Source organism: Marmota flaviventris, chromosome 17 (genome assembly GCF_047511675.1).
Source record: "Marmota flaviventris isolate mMarFla1 chromosome 17, mMarFla1.hap1, whole genome shotgun sequence".
NCBI classification, from domain to species: domain Eukaryota; kingdom Metazoa; phylum Chordata; class Mammalia; order Rodentia; family Sciuridae; genus Marmota; species Marmota flaviventris.
Window position 1 is genome coordinate 76331047 of NC_092514.1, and position 24895 is coordinate 76355941.

The 24895-nt window shown below is 44.9% G+C and overlaps 1 protein-coding gene across 1 annotated transcript in view; it reads left to right on the top strand.

Moving 5' to 3' along the window:
• The window catches only part of Rptor (regulatory associated protein of MTOR complex 1), a 332581-nt gene that overhangs the window by 42900 nt on the left and 264786 nt on the right, over positions 1 to 24895 (top strand). The window contains exon 3 of the mRNA XM_071604063.1: positions 21548 to 21650. Within this exon, the coding sequence (XP_071460164.1) occupies positions 21548 to 21650 (103 nt within the window). The remainder of the gene's footprint in view (positions 1 to 21547; positions 21651 to 24895) is intronic.

A 24895-nucleotide genomic window follows, 5' to 3' on the forward strand; every position in this document is an offset into this window, starting at 1 on the left:
TGGACAGCCTGTCGACTGACTGTTGTCTTTTGTGGTTTAGCAGTTCACAGTAAACTGGAGCTTTATAATTTTTCGCTTACTTCCATGATCATTCAGTGTCTTACAGAACAGGAGCTTTAGTTAGGCAAACAGGTCCTAGGAACATTAACTTTGAGTATTCCTGAGATGCTTATCAGAAACATAGAAAGCCCGGTTCAGGGGGTTTCAGGTCATACACACTCAGTGTAGTCCAGTGCTCAAGGTCTGCTGGCCGTCCTCAGGGGTTCTTTAGGACGCTTTCAGGGTTTGTGAGGGGGGTTTGCCTTTTCCCCTGTCGGTGTTGCTGCTGGGTGCAAAAGCATGATGGGCAAAGATGTTGGTGTCTCAGTGGCTCCAAGGCACCAGCAGTGCATTCTTGCTAGCCTGTTACCAGCACCCCAGGCCAGAGGTACTGCTGGGGTCCCCACCGCCTGGATTCAGTTGCCTGCCTGCATCAGAAATGAGAGAAAGGGCTGGGGATGTGGCTCAAGCGGTGGCGCGCTCGCCGGGCATGCGTGCGGCCCAGGTTCGATTCTCAGCACCACATACAAACAAAGATGTTGTGTCCGCTGAAAACTAAAAAATAAATATTAAAAAAAAATTCTCTCTCTCTCAAAAAAAAGAAAAGAAAACAGCACAAACATAAGAATTTAATCACAGTTTGGACCAAACTGGGGTGACAGCTAGTCTGCCTCTGTCCATCCTGCAGGAACATTGCAATTCATAGGTACAAAAGCCAGGAGTTATACATATGTGGATTTAGCAAGCTGTGGTCCAGTTTTTCAGCCTTGCTGTCAACTCCCAGTCTTTGGAGTCAGTTCCTCTGTTCCCATTCTCAGTGTGAGAAAGTTTAGTTGCAGAAAAACAATGGATCAGGAAATTTGGGAGGTGGGGGCTCTGTTACAGCCTTGCACTTGCGATAACAAGTTTTATTTTGTTAAATCTTGTGCTTTTGGTACATGTGTTTTTAATGTGTTCAAGCACTTCTGCCACACGTGGAGGTACTCTGGGTGTCTGAAGGGCTGCCCTTGGGTGCTTGGTACTGTGGTGGGCTTGTGTTTTCTTCCCCACGGAGCATTGCTTTTCCTGAAAGAATGACTGACACAATATTTTCAAAAAATGGGTGAAGTGAGGGCTAGGGCTGTGGCTGTGGCTCAGTGGTAGAGCGCTTGCTTAGCATGTGTGAGGCACTGGGTTCGATTCTCAGAGCCACAAGAAATAAATAAGTAAGTAAAATAAGATATTGTGCCCCATCTATAACTTAAAAAACAAAAAACAAACAAACAAAAAAACCCCACCAAAAACCTAAAAAACCATGTCCTCTGGTTTGAGTATAAGGTGTCTTCCTGAAAAGCTCACGTGGCCATGCAGGAATGTTTAATGATGAGATTATGAAAGATGTGACCTCATTAGTGGATTAATCCATTTGATGGATTCATAATTTGATTGAATTACTGGGTGGCAACTAGGTTAAGCTGGAGGAAGCAGGTCACTGGGTGTGCCCTTAGGGATTATGTTTTGTCCCATGTCCTTTGCCTGCTTCCTCTCTGTATCCTGGCTGCCATGAGCAGAGCTGATCTCCTCCAGCAGCACTTCTGCCATGATGTTCTGCCTCATCGCAGGCCCAGAGCAGTGGAGCTTGCTGACTGTGGACTGAACCTTTGAAACTGAACCAAAATAAACTTGTCCTTCTTAAAGTTGTTCTTGTCAGATAGTTTAGTCACAGTGATGAAAAGCAGACCAACACACCATGCCATGTGTGGGTAAAAGAATCACTTAAAGTATGAGGTAGAATAATAGATTTTAATGTAACAGTGTGAAAAAGTTATTGAAATGGTTTCAGATTCTGTACTGTAGATGACCTAGGGGCTGGGGATGTGGCTCAAGTGGTTGCGCGCTCGCCTGGTATGCGTGAGGCACTGGGTTCAATTCTCAGCACCACATAAAAATGAAATAAAGATATTGTGTCCACCTAAAACTGAAAAATATATATTAAAAAAAAAAAAAGAAGCTACCTCTACTTGAGGTTTGGCGCAGTAGCAGAGTATTGGGGTTAGGGATTTAGCTCACTGGCGGAGTGCTTGTCTACATGTGCAAGGGGCCCTGAGTTTGGTCCTCAGTCCTGAAAAGAAAAGTATTGACAGTTATTTGAAAAGACTGCATTTAGTCTGTAAGGCTGGATTTTCTTTGTCTTCAGCTGAAGCAACACATTGTGCAGATTGCATTTTTTCTTATTTTTTTGGTTCTGGGGATTGAACCCAGGGGTGCTCTGCACTAAGTTACATCCTTAGCCGCTTTATTTTTTATTTTCAGACAGGGTCTTGTGAAGTTCCCAGAGTGGCCTTGAATTTATGCTCTTTCTGCCTCAGTTTCCCCAGTAGCTAGAATTACAGGTGTGCATCACTGTGTCCAGCTCACTAAAATGTTTTGTTTGGGAAAATAATCTCCCCCCACCCCCCGTGGTGCTGGGGATCAAACCCAGGGCCTAGTGCATGCAAGGCAAGCACTCTACCAACTGAGCTATATTCCCAGCCTGAAAATAGTCATTTTAAAAAAATATTAAAATGCCAAGTTGGGTGTGGTGGGCACACCTACGATCCCAGTGACACTGGAGGCCAAGGCAGGTGGATGGCAAGTTTGAGGCCAGCCTGGGCAATCTAGCAAGATCCTATCTCAAAATTTTACAAAATTAAAAATAAAAATATCATTTATGTTAACATGTAACTTTTTTTTTTTTTTTGGGTACTGGGGATTGAACCACGGGGTGCTTAACTACAGAGCACATCCTCAGCCCTTTTTATTTTTTATTTTGAGATGGGGTATTGCTAAGTTGCTTAGGGCCTCACTAAGTTGTTGAGGATCCTTGAACTTATGATCTCCTATCTTAGCTTTCCCAGATACTGGGATTACAGGCATGCCTGGCTGTGATTAATTTTTTATTGTTAATTTAAAATAAATCAATAAAAATGAAAAAAACCCTCATTTTAATTTTCAAAATGATAACTGCTGATAATTATAGCTGGCAAAAGCTTTTACAGTTCTTCCATAATTGTTAGGAGTATAAAAGTGTCTGGAAAATGAAAGTTTGAGAATTGCTGGTTTGTAGAAAAGAAAATACTTAGTGATCTTGTAGTTCTTGGGATGTGGGAGTTAAAGCCTGGCGTTTCAGGTTGATACTAGCCCCTCCTGCCAGCAGCAACTCTGTCAGTGCTCCGGAGCAGGCTGTGAGGGAGTGTGGACACGACCACCCCCTTGGCCTCTGGGTCTCTCTGACTCTCTGAGCAGTGAGTGCAGCGCAGTATATTTCTTCTCTTAATCAACCTCGCACGCCCCTCTGTGGGAGGAGAGCTTGTTGGAGGACTGTGGGGCCTACAGAAGAGCAAAGCCCTAAGCACCACACAGGGAAGCAGCCGGTGCTGAAAAGTGAGTGTTTTAATTAAAAATATCCATCACCCAGTGGCTCTTCTTTCCTTTATTTCTCAAGTGTGGCAAACGCTAATAAACAGTGGTTGCACTCTGGTTCTGTCGTAATTGTTGGTTGGCGAGTAGGGCTTTTTCCTCTTAGTGCTTTCAGATAAAACCCTGCAACATCTGTCCTCATGACAACTCTCCCTTTCTTATTTTTATTTTTTTGTTACCTAATAGCAGTTTTTAAAATCATCATCATCATTATTATTTGTTCTTTTTATATACATGGCAGTAGAGTATATTTGACATATCATGCAGACATGGAGTATAACTTCCCATTCTTGTGGTTGAACATGATGTGGCATGTGAACATAGGAAATTTATGTCCGATTCATTCTACTTTCTTTCCTATTCCCGTCCCGTCCTTTTTAATTTTGGCTTATGTATATTTCAGAAGTTAGAGATAAAAGGTCATAAGAACCTTCAGGAAATGCCTGCACTATTGTGTGTGACTGAGAGCCAGAGATGGGGAGAGTTGGGGTGGGGAGAAAACAGCGCCTGCATCATGGGCACCCTTCCCCACTCAACCGTGCTTTGCTCCTGGGCCGATTGTTGGGTGGATTGACTACTGAATTGATCTGGAGGGAGAGGAATCCCAGAGTTGCCTGGAAACAGGGTTCCATTTTGTAATCTCATGAAATCTCCATCAAGAGCATGTCAACTTTCTCTGCCAACATTGTTTTACTGGAATAGGCAGAAGTATTCCAGGTAATGAATGATCCCTTGTTCTTCCTTGTGTATATGCCCTTTTTGCCTTTGAAGTGGTTGTAGTGAAAAAGTTATTCAGGTCAGGGGAAGGGTGCTGGAATTTATGAACATTTTTGTGTTTATTGAGTGGGTTGATTTTGGGGGGGGGTGCCTACTGCAGTGTAGTAGAGGGGGTATATATTGGTTTTCTGATCTTGTGGAAATTGACCTTTATATCAGTCCCCAAGTTTTATTTTAAAACATCTTGTTTTATTAGGTAGAAGAAAAGTCAAAGCACAAGAAATAGAAGTCCAATCTTTTAGTATAATCCCAGGGCTCCCCACTGAGAGCACAGGCTGCTGCTTCTGAGCTGGTGGGTGGTGGGTTGGGCAGCAGCAGCTGGGCAGGGGTATTTCCAAGTGTGAGTGCCCCCTTTGTTGCTAAGAGGTGTTGGGTTTGGTTTGGTTTCACCCTTCTCACCAGTGTTGCCAAGCTCTTACATGAGTTCTGGCCATTGTAGGGCAGAGAACGATCCCCTCTACTCCCCTTGGTTTTTATGTGGGCTCTTTGGCTGAATATAGGAACCAGATTAATACAAGAGGTGATTAACAAGAGAAAAGCATAGAAATTTTATTTATTTTATATGTACCTGGGGATTTTCACAGGATTGAAGTTGGAAGAAATGACCAAAACATGATGCTTATATACTTTTACACCCAGAACAGTAAATGTGTGAAGGATTGACTGGTAGGCAGATGGCTACCTAGACTGAGGTGGTAAACTCTGGGAATGTCACTGTATGAGGGAGGTAGAAGCTTGTGGAAATGAGCATTGCTTCAGAGTTTAATTTAGATTTGCTACAGCCCAGTGACTAGTCTCTGGTGATCTCTTTTCCAGTGTTGGTTTGGGGGGGACATTGCTTCTGAAAGGGTCTTCATGGCTTGCTGCATGGAGGGAAAGGCATACCCAGGGTCCTTCCTGCAGTTACATGTCCTGGTGAGGTGGTTTAGTTTAACATAATCAGTACTGCATGGGTCTGCTTTGCCTTCATGCCTTCACCATCAGACAGCTGCCCTGTGTTCAGGGTACAGGGTTTTGGGGAGATCTTGCTGGGGACTTTGTAAAATGTGATGGAATTTATCCCTATCTTTTGGACCCATGCAAGTTGAATCTTGTTAGCTTTTCCATTGCTGTAGTTTTCATCTTACCAGGTGGAACTAGGGTGGTTAGTTTCCTGCAAGTGCTACTTAGGTGGACATGTTGGGCAGACATGCACACTGGAGTGTGCTGGGAGCAGGTCATCTGAGGCAGGTATGGTGTTCGCATTTTTTCACATTAGTATTTCCATTTTATTTTAAGGAAATCAGTTTATTCCTGCTGTGTTCTCATGCTCAAAATGTCCTATTGAAATTGGAATCAATAAGTAGGGGATTGACCTATCAGCACCTTTGAATGTTAAAAACTTAAGAAAAGTCTGCTTGTTTTCTTAGTTAAATCTATTATAGGATTCTGTTCTTGAGTTTTCCTTCTCTGCTCTTCAGCGGTGCCTCAGAAGTTGGCAGGTGCCCTGAGGCTCCATTTCCCCTGGTTCCTCAGGCAGACATCATAGAGCTCCAACTTCTTGTTGTTTCAGATGTCTTAGTAGCTAGTTCTCCAGGATTGTGGGCGGGGGCGAGCGCGTTATGTATGCATGAGGTCATGGCTGATGCTAGAGCCATTTGAGCAATTCTCTGTTGTGATGAGAAGGATGTCCGTCTGACATTTTAAAATTTCTAAAGTTGTGTAACTTTTCCCTTTTATTCTTTTATCCTTTAGGATGGTGTTATGGTGTCTGTATTTGGGATCTCTGGCTGAGTGAGGAAGCATTTTGGAGGAAAGCCCCATGCTATTTTAATCCTAATGGTGCTGATTCTGTTATGTAATTTACATGAACTCAGAGGTTGGTCTGAGAGTTATGGGGTACAACAGGGATCTGGCCAATGTCACAGGTTTACCAAAGCAAAGTGCAGTTTACTTTTTTTTTAACTTGAAAATTTTGCAGTTGTTTCTTGGGCTGTCCATCCAGCGACCATGCCAGGCTTATGCTTTGCACCTGCTCCTTTCCCCACTTTTATGGGTTTCCCTGATGTGCAGTGAAAAGTAGGAACCACTGTGGAGGTTGGATTTGTGGTCTGCCTCCCTCATCACCCTGTTTTTGTGATGAAAATATTTCATTCAACAAAAATAATTTCACTTTTATTTACACAATATGACCTATGAACTTTGTTGAGTAAAATTGAAAATAATTTAAAATCTAATTTTTCTTAGAATCTATAAAGGATAGCAAAAGAGCAAGAGCTCAGGGCGAGGAACATTCGGCATAGATAGTTGATAGCCTGAGAGCATCAGCTCTAGTGGAAGGCTCAGCCTGTAATCAAGTACTAACAGGCACTGAGTGTTGGGACTGGTGGAAAGGTATGTTTTTGACCCAGTGCTGTCTGTCAGGCAGCTTGTAATTGGTGGTGGCTGGTGCATCCCCTGGGTTAAAAAGGGAATGATGGGGAGAAAGTTGGTTACCATCTGGCTGTGCAGATGTGGAGCTGTGTTGAATCCCTCAGCCCCCCCCCCCCCCCCTTGATGATTCAGCAGAGGCTGCGCTAGACTCACCGTGGGTACTCATGGCTGAGGTGTAAAGTGAAAGGACACGGAAGCAAACAAGTCAAGGGAACAGGGATGTGGGCTGAGGTCTGTAGGATGCCAGGCACAGAGTTCCAAGTGCCCTCTCCTAGGGAGTTCCACCAGAAAGGCTTAATTCCTCTGGAACAAGTTAGGGCAGCATATATGACGTGTTGCCAACCAAGTGGTTCATTAGAGACTTAGTCCCCACTGTTTCTGTTGGGCGTTGGTCTTGGGGGCACTCTCTATCTGGCAGATACCAAAACTCTAGGCTCCCAGAAGGCATGATCATATTGTTTGTACAGATGGTTGAGGCCCAGTGAGCCACTCTTATCACCAGGTGGTGGGAGCTGCTCAGAAGTCCAGGCTGCCAGCACCCAGCCCCCAGCCAAGGGTCCACTCTGCAGGCAGTCTTTTCCTGGGGACAGTTTAGGTGTGCTGTGTTAGGTCCTCTCTGCGCAGGCACCCAGTTACCTTTTTCTTTTGGATTGACATCTCTTTCTAAAATACAGAGAATGGGAAAACTAAAGGGTAAAAGCCAAAAGAGCAAATACTGACACATGTATCACTGCTTGAAGTTTCCAACTGATCTGTGACACGTGATGTAGGTGTAGTCACCAAGGGTGAGTGGAAGGTAAGTGGGGAGAAGAAAAGACTTACTTCTTTAGAATTGTATGGTAAATATGGGTAGAAACTGAACTTTCCTGAGCTTTGCTGTGTACATACTAAATGCTGGCAGAGTTGCTTTTGTGAGAGCATCCTTGAATTGTAATTAAATATTAAGTACCTATAAAATGTATTTGTATTGCAAAAAGTGGTTAAAGTAGTTTTCTTAGTCTTCATAAATTTGGATAATATTATTAAGCAAAATAATAGGCTAGTCTTTAGGTGGAAGAGACAAAGAAGGAGAAAATTGTCTCTGGAGCAGAGTAGCTAATGACACTGTTCCCTGTTATTCTGGAAGGTAAACGCCTGTGGTGTTGGCGGCATTCCTCATGGCCATCTGTGTAGTGCATGGTCCGTTGCAGACAGGAACATCTGCACGCCTAGGTGAATGCAGGTGGTGGGTGACACCATCGAGAGCTCCTTATGTGTCAATTCTCCCCAGGTCCAGCTGGGCTTCAGTCAGCTTCTGAAGGCAGATGGGCCCATTCCTAGGGTGGGGCAAAGAGAAACATGAATTTAGTGGACTTTTTAAAAAATGAACTTGAGTACAACATTGTAAGTAACAGTTAATCCATGTGTTGTGGTCCGTATTTCATCCAGGCTCTCAGATACCTGGAGCAAAGGATTTAAGGGTAGGTGTTCAGTTAGGCAAGACTGAGTACTCTTCTGTTTTACATGAACTGTTTAAGATGATTGCAGATTTTACAGTATGCAAAATGATGGAGACCCCATATACCTTTACCCCGTTTCCTCCAGCGCTGATATCTTGAAAAACTCTGCTGTAGCATCATAGCTCAGATTTTGGCATCCATGCAGAATGTTCCACCACCACAGATCTCTCCTTGCCCTCTGATAGATGCCGCTCCCAGCCCCCCAAATCACTAGAAGTCCTCTGTTGCTATAGCTTTGTCATATCAAGAGTGTCTTATAAATGGAATCATATCATACATATGGGACTGGCTCTGTTCCCACTCAGCATGATTCTCTGGACAGCCGTCTAAATTGTGAGTGGAAGTTACTTGTCCCATTTTGTTGCTGGGTGGTGTTTAGAGGTGTGGATGGAACACACTTGTGAAGCACTACTTGCTAAAGGACATCTGGGTTGGTTCCATCATGAATAAAGCTGCCATGATCATTTATACACTTTTTTTTTTTTTCTGAACATGAGTTTCCATTTTTTTGAGATAAATGCCCAGGAGTGCATTTGCTGGGTCATGTACTGCATGTTTGTTTTTCTAAAAAACTGCAGAACTGCTTTTCACAGCAGCTGTACTTTTGTAGGACATATGGTCTGCTGATATTTCCTTGCAGTATATGGCTTGTCAAAATGGAATTGAGGGCTGGGATTGTGGCTCAGCGGTAGAGTGCTCGCGGGACCCGGGTTCGATCCTCAGTACCACATAAAAATAAAGACATTGTGTTGTGTCCATCTATACCCCCCCCAAAAATATTAAAAAACAAAAGGAAATGAGTTTTGGTGTATGTATATTCTTCAGGGGGGTCATGTTGCCAGAATCCTCTCTCAGAAGATGGTTGCGGTTCATGCTGTGTGTACAGGAGTGCTTGAGATTCTCCTCTGCCCGCATCCCTGCCAGCGCCAGGTGCGTGGGGCTCCGAGCTCCTCCAGCCTTGCTGTGGGGCTCCTCTGGCTGCCCTGAATGAGTTTGTTGCTGCAGGTTTGCATGTGCATCTTGCCATTTTAGGTTTTCTTTTGGAATCTGCCTGTTTGTATTTTTTTTTTCTTCTTCTATTGACTTTTTTTTTCCTTAATTTTTCTTTTTCCTCCTTTTTTAAACAAAACAGATGTTAATAATTTGGACAAGTGCATGGTAAATGTTTCCTGGCTCTGCATGAGTGTGTGTCTTGTGCTCCTCAGTCTTGTAGAAGCATTATGTTTTGTTGTCATAAACCTTACCATGTTTTGGGCCCCAAGCATAGACTGCTTTCAGAATGCTGGATACGTGGGGCTCTCCGGCCTCAGGTGCTCAGAGATCTTTACTGGGAGCAGACCAGAACATGAGCGGCATTATAGAAATGACGTGCTTTGTCCAGAATTTGTGGCAGATGTTCTATATTTAATGGTCTTCCTTTTGTGGAGGGGTGGATTCCCAGAAGGAGACTACTGGACTCATGACCACCTGTGACTGGAAGCTTCCAGATGAACTAACGTTAAGCCAGAAATCACTGGTGATGTCTTTTAAGGAGGTGTGTATATAAATAATTTGATTAAGTTTAAAATAAAATTTTTTAAGAGATGCCATTATAGGCCAGTAGTAATAGACTTTAAAAGAAGTCAAAGTTAAAATTGGTACCTTAAAAGTAACATTGAGGCAAGTGGTTCAGAACATGTTTCATTGCTGCAGCTATCTTGTCCTGGGAGGGAACCCTTCCACATGGGGGCGGGGGGTCCCGGGTGTGGCAGTCAGGGAGAGTGATGGGGTTTTCTTGTCTTTGGCTTCTGGGCCTATGCTCATAAAATTGATTTTCTTGACAGGTGTGGTGGCATTCCCTTGTAACCCCAGTACTCAGAGGCTAAGGCTGGAGGGTCACAGGTTTAAGGCCAGCATTAGCAAATTGGGGAAACCCTGTCTCAAAAATAAATAAATGAAAAGGACTAGGGAATCTAGCTCGGTGGTAGAGCATCCTGGGCTCTGGCCCCAGCTCTACCCCCTCCCCCAAGTGGCTTTTCTCTTTGTTTGCTTACTGTCCTTCCTCGTCTTCCTCATTTCTTCTTCCTCCTTTATCTCTTCACCTTTACTCCTCCCCTCCTCTGCATTCCCTGCTGCCTCCGCCTCTCTTCCTCCTCCCTCCTCTACTGCCTTCCCTCTGCAGCCTGTTTCTTCTTCTTGCCTCCCTTTCTCCCCTCGTTCTCACCCTCCATCTCTTCCTCCTCCTCCATCTCCTTCTCACCCATCTCTGCCACCTTCCCTTCTCTTCTGGCTCTCTTCTGCCTCCACCTCCCTCCTCCTTCTGCCCCCTGCCTCCCTCCATCTTCTCCCCTCCTTGCCCATCTCATCCTTCTCCACTGCCTATTTGTTCAGTTTTATCACATTTGTTATATACTCAGCCAAGCAAAATGTGAAAATATTTTACTTCCTATTCCTGGAATGTGTAGCAAAAGCTCAATTATGCAATATAATGATGGTGTAGACAGAGACATTCCTGAACGTGTTCACATAGTGTGTAATATTCTCATTATTGTCAGCTGCTGTGGCTGGAGGGCTCCTCGGGCTTCGATTGCCTGTCTGCTAATGCAGAGGCGATGAGGCCAGTCAGGTAATGGTGCCAGGCAGGGCTCTGTTCACTGTGTCCTCTGGAGGTGTCACATGGCGACTTTGCTTAGGAAGGAGCAGAGGTTGAGGGCTGAATGGCACTGTCTGGTGATGGCCCTTGTTGGACTGCTCCCCGTGATGGGAGCGAATGTGCAGGGAAACTTCCAGATGTGGTCCTTCTGCAGAGCCTGCCTTGACCTCCGTGAGAGTGGCTCACTGAAAGAGAAGGCCAGTGGTATAGATACTTTTTTTGAAGGAAAGAAAGCCTGGACACTTCTCCCACCCAAGGCACCATCATGCTCCATGTCAGTTTAGCAAGAGTGGCAGCAGATGTGGCCAGCGTCTGGATATCGATGCTCCTCTGGTTTTCCGACTGGGTTTTCAAGTGGCGTAGGTGTACTTGCAGTCTGTTGAGTAACAGTTTTTAGAACTTGTCCTTTCTTAGAAACTTGAATGCTTTTAATTACTTGGAAACTAGTCTCAAGCAATAGAGTGCGTTTTACTTGGATTCTTGTTGTGGTTGGTTTTGTTTTTGGCAATGTGGATTGCTTCCCGGTATTCACTCGGGGGAAAAAATTCCCTACAACCAGAAGAGTTGAGAACATCTCTCGCCCTCTGCCTAACCTGACAATGCCTACACCTTGCACTATCTCACGTATTTTTTTTGACTGTGTTTCTTTTTTTTTTAATATTTATTTTTTAGGTGTGGATGGACACAACACAATACCTTTATTTTTATGAGGTGCCGCAGTCTGGCTGGGCACAAAATCACGAGCCACTCAAGAGGGAACAAACTTTATTTCCAAAACTCCCGCCAACGCGGCCTTCTCCCGGGACACACCACACCAACCGGACATCCCTCCTCCGGAAATCCCTCCTACCGCCTTCCCCAACCAATGGGAACTCTCCGGGAGTCCCCGGGAGAGCTCCAAAGTAGCAGGCTGAGGCGGACAGCAGGGGTCTAATATCCAATTGAATGCACATCTTAACATAATCATTATCATCTCAATGGCTTGCTGGCGTCACCTTTCAACCAAAAATGCCATTTGTCATACCTACTCGGCTATGGCTCTTAGCAATGAGGTGCTGAGGATCGAACTCAGGCCCTGCCGGTGCTAGGCGAGTGCTCTACCACTGAGCCACAGTATTTTGTTGTTTGATTTTGAGTCATTTGAAATAGTGCACATTCTGACCTTCTTCCTGCATACATTTGCAGTCTCCTAAGTATAAGGAAGAGCAGAGGCTGATGGCCCTTGTTGGGCTGCTCCCCTTGAGGGGGTGAATGTTCAGGGAAACTTACAGATGTGCTCCTCAGCAGAACCTGGGGTGACTTCCACCAGAGCAGCTCACAAAAAGAGAAGGCCCTACTCCCATGGGATCTCGGCACCCACCCCATGCCCAGGAACACTGGCAGTGTCCACCCCATCATCTCCATTTGCTCTCTGCCCACATTTGCCTGCAGTGCCAATGGCATCTTTGATAGCTTTTTTTAAAAAAATTAATCAAGATGTGCTCATTATCGTTGTTTGTGTAGTCTTTTCCAAATTAGGAACCTGTTTTTTTAAGTGACATTGACTTCTTGGAGGCTGATTTTACAACAGTGTCCTGCTGAAGCCGCCTGCCTTGGTGGTGTGTTTGAATTTTTTCCTATTCCCGCATATCCTGTAAACTGGGAGCTCAGCCTGGAGGTGGAACCGGACCACAGTAAGCCTTTTTGACAGGAATGCACCTAAGTTTGGTGATTCTCACTCCTCTTTACACCAGGAAGTGTTCAGTTTTTAACTTAAAAAAAAAAAAAAAATTGCTAGCATCTTAAAACAGGGCAGGTTTTAAAATGAATTTTAATTTGACTCTATCTTTGTGCTAACTGACTATTTGGGTGTTAGATTCTAGGTTAGAAACCTGGTTTGCTTGGCCTCTGGTGTGGAGGTATTTGAAGCCATTCTGAATCCCAGCCTTTTCTTTATGACTATAGTAATCACATGACTCTAGTGAGCTACCTTGGGCATGTAGCTTATAAAGAAAATGGGTTTATTATCTGGAGGTTGCAGTCCAAGTTCAGGTGGCCTGATGCTTTGGACCTGTGATGAGATTGCCAGATGGTAACGGTCGGTCGGTCGGTGGTGGTGTAAGCAAAGCGTTCACATCACAGCTAGGAGCAGAGAGGCAGGACAGAGGCCCCTCAGGGCATGCCCCGGCGTCTGTCAGGCCCTGCCTCTCACAGAACCATGCATCTTCTGGCACCTCTGCCTTGATGCAAGCCTTTAACCTGTGAGTTTTTTGGGGTCATTCAACCTTGAAACTATAGTAACTGAATTTTTCTTTGAAGCCCATGTCTTGTTATAGTTTAAAGTAAAGTATCAGTACTTTTCTTTGAACTTTGAATTGAAGCTGATTTGAAAATCATTTGTCAAATATGTAGGTCCATATGTGGGTGGAAATTTTAAGGGGTAATAATATATGTGAATATGAATGTGTATGAGCATGTATGTGTATATTTATACAAAATGTCCCAGAGCTCTCCGTCTATCAGTGTCAGCACAGGGGCAGCGCCAGGGCCCTCTGTGGGCACATTGCCTCTAAGAAGAAGGCCATGTCCGTGGTGACCCTTCTTGTCTGGGAGTCTAGCTTCTGAATTTGCTCTACTCAGAGCACCCTGGTCCCCTGCCAGCCTCTGCTCTTGGTACGCTGTGCTGCCCATCGCTGCTCATCGCTGCTCATTTACCCGTGAATTCTCTCCCCACACTCAAGTGTCGCTCTTCCTTGCAACGTGTTCCCCAGTTCTGTCGGACAAGGTTAGCTTTGAGCCTTTCCTTTGGGTCTCGTTGGACTTTGCACATTTCTGGAGGGAAATCCAGTGTATGTCTATCCTTGTCTGAAATGGACAGGACAGTGTCTTGTTCATCCCGGCATCCATGGGACCTGTGGCTGTTGCTGTTGCCATAGGCATTTGATGAAGACATTTGAAATGAATATTTAGAATCCCTCAGCCTCATTCAGTTATGTGCAGGTCCATGCCATTTAATATGTCTTATAGCTGTGTACAGATACACTTCACAACCCACAGAATGTACCTATTCACCATACGAGTTTAACAACAGTTGTGCAACCTGAAAGCAGGTTTTTGTAGGCTGTTTAGCTTTCTGTTCTAAACACTACCTTTAACAAGCCATTTTGATTATGTCCTGCGGGCATTACAAGAATAGGCAAAGAAGGGGCTTCCCATTCCTCGCTTGCCCCTGTGAGTGGACTGGCAGTGCAGGGTGGAGGCAATTCATTTAAAGACCCTGGGCAGAGTCACCCAGGTAGGGACACAGCATCAGGACCCACCATTTGTCACTACAGAACCACCAAAGTGTATTTGGCATAGAAATCCATTAAGAAGAGAATTTCTTGGCATTTGTTTAAAATGGTTATGCTCTCTCTAGTAAGCCCCTTCCCTGTAAAAAACCAGCACCTTTAAAGTAAGCTCTTCCTGATTCCTTTTTTTGAAACTTTGTATATGTACTTCTTTATTCAACTTTTAGAAACCTCAACTTCTCAAAGCTCTCCCATATTGGAGTAAACTCCTGAGCAATTTGTGACAAACATGTTTGAGATGGCAGCAGTGGCTGAGGCTTCCTGACTTAGATGTTAAAAATTTGCCTGTTGTCTTTTTCTTTCTAGTAGGCTGTTTTACAGGTAGAGGTAGATTTTAAACCAGTGAAATATAGACAGAATTTGGCCTAAAGAAAAGCACACTTAAACCTAAGTTATGCTGCTGGCTCAGTGTAACAGACTGAACTCATAAATTCCAGAATCTCTTCCCCTCATTTCCAGTTCCCATTGAAAGGAACAAGGGAATATAAAAAACAGGGACTTTCCCAAGTCAACACAGAGTTGCTGCTGGCAATGGCCATCTAGTTTTGTGTTATAGATTTTGGTTACAGAAATTCAGTTTGATGTCTTCCTGCCAGGCCTGTTGTTCGCGCCTGTCTGGCAGGCTTTGGGGTGGGGCAGACTAGTTTTCCCTTCACCTTGATTACCTCCCTCCCCTCCCCTCCCCTCCCCTCCCCTCCGCTCCCCTCCCCTCTCGATGTATGTTCTAGTTTCTGACTTTCTTTATAAATTATGCATTTGTGTAGCCTCAGCTCTGCTCAGTTTTTCTTGATGCTCCGAATCCTAATGAAGGCTCCTGGGAGTGGGAGGCTTTGTCCTCAGACAGGCAGGGGAACAGTGCGTGTTGTGACATGGGTAGCCAGCCCTGGCTTGCTGTCTGTTCCCCACACTCATTTGTCTGTGTGGGCCACACTCAACACAGGGACAGACCATATGATGGGTAGGCTGAAGTGTTCATGGTTTCTTCTCCTATATGGCACTAAGTCAATGGTCGTGGCATGTCGCCTGTGGCTTTTGAGTTTGGTTGTGCCACCAGTTTACCTGTATCTTAAAAAAAAGAAAAAAGAAAAAGAGACTCCCCCATTAGTTAAGTAAGATGATGCCAGTGAAGATATCCCTTGTGATTTGGTGCCAGTGAAGATATCCCTTGTGATTTGGTTTGCATTCTTCTGATGATGAGAGGCATTGTTCCATGTCTAACTGGGGAGGTGGCCTGCACCTGGGGTGTAGGCCTTCATGTGGGGTGGTTTGTGCAGTTCTGAAAGCATAGCGCTCTGAGCCCTGACCTGCTTGCTCAGCTCATCTGGGCAGCGTGTGGCTGGGTGGGGCAGAGGCAGGGTCCCTGTGCCTTTCGCCAATGTGGTGCTTCTGAACTCTGGGCTGCTCCAGAGCTGCCTGGGTGTCTTAAGAAAAATTTTGACTTTCAGAACACATCTGGCACCAGAGGACTCAAGGAAAAGTGCCCTGGCTTCTGGGACCCTGCTGCCCACTGGGGCTCCCTCTCCCGTGATTCCAGGGTGCCCTCAAGATCTTTGGGGCCCAGAATCTTAGGGAGTCTGTCTATCCTCCAACGGGACTGCCAGAGGGACCATGGCCAGGGGTCCAGCTGTGAGGCAGCACTCCCAAGACCCACAAGCCCTGGGCACCTAGGGGCTCAACTCGACCTTCTTCACACTTGCTTGAGAGAGAGAGTTAACCACACATCAGTGATGGCTTGAAGTTTTATCATTTCTTAGAATGATATTTTTTTCAAATTCAAAATTAACTTTTTGGAATACTAAGTATATCATCTTAAGTCATATTGCATCAGAGAAGTGTTTTAAAGTCCAAAATGGTTATTTTAAATACTATTCAGTTTGGGGTACATTAAATTTGATAGCCTTTACATGAAAAAGTCTATGACTATATTATTAAAAATCATTCATCTAGAAGTTTGGCCACAGAGACAAAAATAAAATATCAGAAAGACATTTTACGTAAAGCTAAGAACTTAAAACTTAGCACTTTCTGATGACTTGGGAGTCTGAGGCAGGAAGATTCCAAGTTTGAGGCCAGCCTTAGCAACTTAGTGAGACCTTGTCTCAAAATGAAAAATGGAAAGGGCTGAGGAGGTAGCTGAGGGGGTAGAGTGCCCTGAGTTCAATTCCTAGTAACAATTAGGAACCAACCCCCATGTTATAAATTATGCAACATGGTTAAAATTCATAGAGGAATCAGATATATTTGATTGGCTTAAGGATAGTTAGCAATACTCTGCCGCAGTCTGGCTGGGCACAAATCACGAGCCACTCAAGAGGAACAAACTTTTTTTTCTGAACTCCACCAGCACACTCCACACATGCTCCCCAGGAACTCTCCTGAACGCCATGCGGCTCCTCCAGGAACCACCAACCGCAAATCCCTCCTCCGGCACTTCCCCAACCAATGCAAACTCTTCAGGAATCCCCCCCCCCCCAAGAGCTCAACGGGAACTCCGCGAGAACTTAAAAGTCATCATCTTAATGGCTCGCTGGCATCACCTCTCAACCACTACTTCTGGCAAAAATGCCATGCGTCATCCCGACTCGGCTGTGGCCCTCAACATACTCCTGCCCAGTTTTGGATTAAGCTGCTAACTAGTTGTTTGAACAAACAGGTGTTTCTAGTTTCTGTGCCAGTGTGTTCTTGAAGTTTTTTTCTTGTTTTTGTAAGGAGTATGGTGAAGGAAATTGGGGTCTAAGGGTGTTGTGTAAGCCAGCGTGTGTCAGATTGGTTTCTTCCTGGTCTTCTGTCTATCTTGTGCAGTGCTGCAGTCTGGCTGGGCACAAATCACGAGCCACTCAAGCAGGAACAAACTTTATTTCCGAACTCATGCGAACGCCACCCACGCAGCCCTTCCAGGAACACCACACACCAACTGGAACTCCCTTCACTGGAACCTCACCAACCAATGCGAACTCCCCAGGAATCTCCGAACTCCCCAGGAATCTCCGCAAGAACAACACCAAATGGACCGCAGGGGTCTATATGCAATTGAATACCCAGCCTGTTTCAATCCACCATCATCATAATGGCTCGCCTCTCAACCATTACTTCTGGCAAAATGCCAGGGGCCATTCCAACTCCGCTGTGGCTCTCAACAGTGCAGCTCTCCTCACACTCTGCAGGCCAGTCCCTTCCTTTGCTCACCTTTAGGGCAATGAATGAGAAACTGTTGCTCTAAGTGCCTTTGGTGAGCAAAGATGTCCTGTTGCCAGGCACACGGAGGCGAGGCCCTGAGCGTCTCATGGGGCTCAAGTGACTGTTGGGCCTCCACTAATGTTTTAAGCGTCAGAGAATTTTTGTAATTGACTTAGAGCTTACTTATTTACTCAGAAATGTTTTGTTTGAATCAGAAATGTTGTCAGTGCCTCACCAGGACCCTGAATGTCCTTGCCCCACTACTATATCCCAAAATAGGAAATGACTGAGTAGGCGCCAGCCCAATGACTCTCCCCCTTCTTTCTTCCTGTGGTGCATAGGATGTTGTCTTTGCACATTAAGAACAAAATGAGAAACCAGTTGGGAACTAGTTTAGCTGGTGAAGCAGATGGTCTACAGCAGATCCTTATCCGTGCGGACATATTCCAAGACCCCAGTGAATGCTGAGACCCTGGGTAGCACCGAGCTGTAGCTGTAGTGTGTCTTTTCCTTTGTCCATATGTCTGTGTTGAGGATTGATTTATAAATCAGGTGTAATAAGATGTTAACAAGAGCAACTAGTGTGTTAGTCAGCCTTTCATTTCTGTGATCATAAGACCCAACAAGAACAACCTGGAGAAGGACAAATTTATTTTGGCTTATGATTTCAGAGGTCTCAGTCCACCGTCAGCTAGCTCCATTGCTCTGGGCCAGAGGTGAGGCCGAACATCATGGCAGAAGGGTGTGGAGGAGGAAAACTGCTCAGCTTGGAAGGGTGGGGGAAGAAGCTAGGGGCCAGATGATTCCCAAGGGCAGGTCCTCAGTGACCTACTTTCCCAGCCACACCCCACTTACTTACAGTTACCACCCAGTAACCCATTCAAATTATTAATCCATCAAACGGTGAGGTTACAGCTCTTGTAATCTAATCATTTCACCTGGGTTCCCAAGTGGCTTCTCATAACAACTAATAATAAAATAGAATACTTAGAGTAGTTTATTACAATAAAAGTTATAGGCATGTTGCCCCCCCCACCCCCTCAATTTTTAAAATTTTAATCTTTCACTTAAAGGAAGCATCTCATTTCTTTTCTTTGATACATCTGAATTGCCAGCATGTCTCCCGTTGTGTTCTGAGGCTGCTGTGTAGTAAAACAAGGGTTCCTTGAACACAAGCACAGCAGTGCTGAGAGTTGATCTGATGCCCAGAACAGCTACTAAATGACTAATGGGTGGGTAACATATACCAGGTGGATAACATCCTGATTCACAGGATGGAGATTTCATCATGCTGCTCAGAATAGTCAGCAGTGCATAACTCATGATCAATTTCTGGAATTTTCCACATACTATATCTGACTGCAATTGACCTCGGGTAATGGAAACTGCAGATAATGGGATCACTTGTGTTTTGAATATTTGAGAACCTGAGCCATGAAGGTGGTTTTCTCTGTGGAGGCCTGTGAGGACCGTGAATAAAGCCAGCACATTCTCAGGAAGCAGCTTGGCACCTGCTCCAGGGCTTGGCTCGGTGCCTTGCTGGGACCTGGTAGTTCCATGTTACGGGGTGGGGGGTGGGGGAGTGGGGGAGGTGGAGGCACTCCCATGGCTTGAGACTGGCAGACAGGCGGGTGCTAGTGGTCGTCCACATTGACTGCAGCAAGATTGGGAAAGATTTCCATGAAATTTCCATTTTAGGTATTTAGGTAGCTTATCCTCAAAGGTTGAGTTTACTGTAAAATAAGTGATCAGCTCCATGGAGTTATTGACACTAATCACTTAAGTATTGGAAGACAACTAAGAAATGTAGTCACTGTTATTTTCTCTGAATTTCAGCCCCTTCTGGCAGTGGGCCAAGGGACCACTTATCTCTTCATAGTGAGAAGACCCTGATTTGGTTCTGTGGGAAGATGCTGTTCTCATGTCTTGCCGGCAGTGCGGCAGCTCCTGTGCAAAGGGAGTGCTGGGGGAGGAAGGACAAAGGTGCTTCCTTTTCCCACAGAACTTCAGTATCCTGCTGGACTGTGGAAGCATACCTGAATGTGACCAAGGGCATCCTTGTTCTTAGCAGCCCAGTGTTGTTACAATCAAGGGCAACGATCTCCCTGCCATCCTGTTGTAATTTTTAGTAGCATTGTTCTAGAAATTCTGAACAACACGGTGAGACTTAAAACAGAATGACGAATGACCTGTTGGCATGAGGCAGAGCCCTCACTATTCGCTTCCAAACCTAAAGAGAACTGCTGCAGAACAGACGAGTGATTAAGCATTTAGCCAAGTGCATAGAGGCCATCCCTGTGTCAACAGGAAGTGGTTTCAGAGAAGTACATGCCTGTTCCTGGGTCTGGTGAAACGTCAGGGGATAATCTTAGCATGTGCAGGACTTCTTGGTGAGGAAAACTAAAAACATTGCTGAAAAAGTTAAAAGGAGACTTAAATGGGAAAACATGCTGTGTCTTCTTCAGGAGAATATTATGAAGATTTCACTTCTTACCAAATTGATTTAAATACTTAGTGCTATTTTAATCACAACCTCAGTGTGATTAAAAATCAAATAATTGATTGATTAGGAAAAAAGGATGAAGATAAAATGGGCTAAGTAAGATTTTAAAATATATTTTAAGGAAGAAAAACTGACCCTTGCAAGTTATTATGAAATTTGAAGCTAAATTGTTTAAACCAGCAGCTCAAGCTAGAAGAACTGGCTGGTGGGGCAGGAGGCGTGGGGTGTGGGGTTAGTGGGTAAATTCGGTTGCCCAGTATAGACTTTGGTTTGTTTAAGAATTAATGTACACTGAAGACCCACAAACTGAGTTAGGGCGAGAGTGCTTAGGGGAATTGGCACAGTTGGCCAGAGTTTTGAAAGATAGTTAATCCTCATTGTATCATGTATCAATATAACACCCAGAGGGAATAATAATCCAATGTAAAACACTAGCTGTGTGTGTGGCTTAGTGGCTACACAGGCATATGCGTGTGAGGCCCTTGGTTCCATCCTTAGCACAGAAAAATAAACAAAACACTAGGACAAAGACCTGTGTGCCTGACCTGTGTCAGGTTTGTGCTTAGACACATTGGTGGGAGTCCGCCATGAGCCTGGGACCATGGAGCATAGGTGGGCTTGGCACTGGGGGAAGGCACCGCTGGAGAGGGCTTAAGGAGGCTGAGACCCCAGGAGAGACGGGGCCAGGTGAGGCAGGGGATGGGGGAGCCCAGCAGAGACGGCTGAATGGCCTGGAGGACGTGGAGGGACCAAAGGCACCACTACCCTGGATGGAGAGCTGAGCTGTAGCAGCAGGACATGCAGCTCCCAAGTAGCTCCGGGACAGCTTTAAACAGGTGGAGGGACCATGTAAGCCTGACTCCACTGCATGTGTCAAGGGAGGGGCGCGTGCACGCGCGCGTGTGTGTACATGTGCGCACTTACACATGCATACGAGTAGTGTATTGGAAAGAAGTGAGACATTCAGGTGGTAGGCTGAGTGTGAGGTGCTGGTTACTGGAGGAGGAAGGGCTGGTGCCCAGCTCATAGCCTTTTCCTGGGCACTGTGAGTGGTACCTCCAGCCCTTTATCTCTGGTATTTTTATCTCTTTGATTTACTGATGTATTCCCTAGCCCCTGTAAATAGTGACTGACCCCTGGTAGGTGCTCATTATGTATTGACTAAGTGAGCAGGTGAAGGATGCCTTCCCGTTGTTTTGGGCTTAAGCAGCTGGTGGGTGGGGCTGTTTCCTATTATTGGAGCACTGAAAAAGGAGCATGTATGGAGGAAGACACAGAAAGTGATGGCCTGGGGTGTTCCATGGAGGAAGATGTAGCCTTCCCTTTCTGTGTCATGTGCATGTGAAAACTAATCAGAGAAAGTCAGGATGACAGAGAGTGGCCATATAAATGTGAATGGACAATTTACAAAGGTGAGAGATACATATAGTGAAAACATACTTGAAGAAATATTTACCTTCACAATATGGAAGAGTGAAACTAAATCCACAGGATGGTTTTCCTCATGAAATGGTAAATGATTGTAAATAATAATTTGTGCAATTTTGCAAGGGATCTGGCAGAACACACCAAGTGCTTTAAGCTGTTATGTCTTCTGATCAGATCTGTTTCTGGAGATTCATGGTAAGGAAACTGAGAACAGCTGCTCCTGCCACAGTAGCTGGAGGCTTGGGCGCGGGGAGAGGTGAGTAGGCTAGGCAGCCCCCGAGTCCTTGTTGATGTGTTTCTGTTGTGCTTCCAGATGAAGACAGTCAGCGTGGCCTTAGTTCTGTGCCTGAATGTCGGTGTGGACCCTCCTGACGTGGTGAAGACCACGCCTTGTGCCCGCTTAGAGTGCTGGATCGGTAAGTTCCAGTCTTCCTTGTGCTGCTGGGTAAATCCTAGGATTTTCTTTCTTTTCAGAGTTATGTAATCTCTAAGTGATTTTAGATGCATTCACTTTTATTTTGTAGCAGAGAAAGTGTTTCAAGGAAAATTGATAAAATAATGATTATTTTTCCCTTTAAATTTGCCCTGCATTTGGCACACAAAATAGCTACATACATTTTTAAAAAATTGAATGATGATACTGCTTGTATTTACAGAAAAAGCAAATTGAGCCATTTCCAGCAAAGAATCACATGAAACACTGTAGCTCATTGTTGGTATCTGCTGAGTGCTCATTGTGTGAACTGTTTTAATCTCCCCAACCCTGTGTGGTAGGTTCTATCACTGAGCTCCAGTTCAGAGATGAGGAAGAGGATACATAGAGATGAGAGCTTGTTCAAAGTTGTCCTGTGCGTAAGTGGCAGAGCTGGGATTGGAACCCATACAAAGTCTAGAGACGGTTCATTTTTTGTTTTCTGTTGTGGTATAAAGCATGCATACTGTGAAGCACTATCCCAGCCTTGTTGAAGTATGGGGTCCGTGGCACAGGCACATTCCACGGTTGGGCAGATATGACCACCATCCACTTCCAGAACCTTTTCACCACCCCGAGCCAAAACTGTTCCCATTACATAGTTCCCCAGCACCTCCCAACCCCAATTTCACTCTGGCTGTATAGTTGGACCACTCTAGGGACTTCAGATCAGTGTCATCATATGATATTTGCCTCTGCTTCTTCTTCTTCTTCTTCTTCTTCTTCTTTTTTTTTTTTTTGCTGTGTGTCCAGGGCCTTCCACATGCAGGCAAATGCTCTTTTCCTCTGAGCTACATCCCAGCCTGCTTATCTCACTTGGCATAGGATCTTCAGGTTCATTCATGCCGTGTCAGGTAACAGAATCTTCTTCCTAAGGCTGAATGATACTCTGTTGGTGTCTGTTCTGCCACATTTTGTTTAAGCATTTATTCATCAATAGACTTTTTTTTTTAAAATCTTTTTTAGTTGTAGATAGACACAGCATCTTTATTTATTTACTCTTGTGTGGTGCTGTGGTGCTGAGGATCAAACCCAGTGCCTCACATGTTCTAGGCGAGTGCTCTACCACTAAGCTACAGCCCCAGCCCCATTAATAGACTTTTAAATGGTTTCTACCTTTTAGCTTTCCTCACAATAGTGTTTAGCTATTGTGAATAACGCTGCTGTGAACATGGTGTACAGGTATCTGCTTTTGATTCTGTTGAGTTAGTCCCAGAAGTAGGGTTGCTGCATCACATGGTGATTCTGTGCTTAATTTTTGAGGAGCTGCCATGCTGTTTTCCTTAGAAGTGGTGCCATTTCCATCACTTCCAGCAATGCGCAAGGGTCCCAGTTACTCCACGTACTTACTGTTTTGTGTTTGTGATGTAGGCATCCTAGTGGGTGTGAGGTGGTATCTCATGGAGGTTTTGATTTGCATTTGAGTGATTGGTGATGGTGAGTATCTTTTGATGGGCTTATTGGCCATTTGGATACTTCTCTGGAGAAATATCTATTCAGTCCTTAACCTATTTTTGAATTGAGTTTTGTTGTTGTAGGAGGTTTTTATTTTCTGGATATTAGTCCCTTGTGATTTGCACATATTTTCTTCCATCAGTGACAGTGTTTTTCACCATTACACAATGTATCCACTTTCCCCCACTTTAGTATCAGGTTTATTTGGAAACCATTTATATATAGTAAAATTCACCTTTTTGAATGTAATATATTTCTCTGAGCTTTAACAAAAACATACAGTTGTGTGACAAATACTACGGTCAATGGATAGAATATTTTCATCATATCGAAAGAATTCCCTTGTGCCCTCTTTCCTTAGCTCTGGCAGCCAGCCCTGGTCTTTGTGCCTGCCTTGCCCTTCCTCAGAATGCCGCTTCAGGGACCATGCAGTTTGTCCTTTTGAGCCTCGCTCCCTTCGCACCTCAGAGTGTGTGGCAGAGCAGCCATACTGCTGCGCTGGGAGTGTGACATAGCCTGTCCTGTTTGTCCCACTTGTATGGAGATGCCACACTTTGTTGACCTGTTCATCCGTTGATGGAGCTTTGAGTTGTTTCCAGTTCTTGGCAGTTATGAATAAAGTTTCTGAAAGTACTTAATCTTTGTATGGACTTTTTTGGGGGCAGATATTTATGATGGGATTATCAGGTCACATGTTAAATTGTGTTCGTTCCTTGAGAAACTGTCCAGCTGTTTTGTACTGTACCATTTTGCATTCCTGGTGTGTGTATGATTGCTCCACGTCCTCACTAGCACTCAGGAGGGTTTTGAAGAGTGAGACTAAAGATGTCTTTTCTGTTCCTGCTCCCATTTCCCATGTGGGGGCTGTGCATCCCTCGCCAAGGTCAGGTTTCCCTCTGGTGTCCCAGTCATTCTGCGGGAAGAGCTTCCTTTAACATTGCTTGCAGTATGGTCTGAAGGAATTAAATTTGTCCAGATTTTTGTTTGAAAATTCTTTATTGTCAAAAGCTATTTTTTCTTCTTATAGTTTTGTGTTGAGATTTTTCTTTCAGTATTTGGAAGTAGCCACTCATCTTCTGGTGGCGTGGTTTTGGATGAGAAGTGTGCTATAATTCTGGTCTTGGTGGCTGGCTTCTGGTTAGGTTTCCCATCCTCTGCCTCCGGCAGTCTTCGGGATTTCCTTTTTACCTTTAGATTTTGGGTAGACTGTCGGTGACATATCTGCTTTTGTGCTTGTTTGGTTTTTGGAATTTGTTCTTCTTGGGGTTCTTTGAGCTTTTTGGATGTGTAGCTTGATATCTTTATTTTTGCAATAAACTCCAGTCATTATCTTTAAAAACTTTTTGGTACTGGAGATTAAGCCCACTGCTTTTACCTGTCCTGCAGTAGTCAGCCTGTCTGGTATCAGTGCAAAATTCTGTGCCCAAGGTGTTTTCTGCCTCTGCTCCAAGTGGACCTTTTTCTCAGTTGTCTTTGTCTGAATTCTGGGAGTTCTCTATCCCGCCCCAAGTAAGACAGGCCTCGTCTCCACTCCTTCCCCAGTGCCCAGGGCCTGAGCCTGTGCTCTGTGCACAGGTTCTCCTGCTTCTCGCCTCAGGGATTCAGGCTAGGGGGACTTTACTCTGCGCTTTTCACAAGCCACTGGAGTGGCCCGTGGGGATGGGAGCTCCCCTTGTTCTGGGACCCCTACCTATTCCAAACTGCCATGCTGGCCCCCCCCCCCTGTGTGTATAT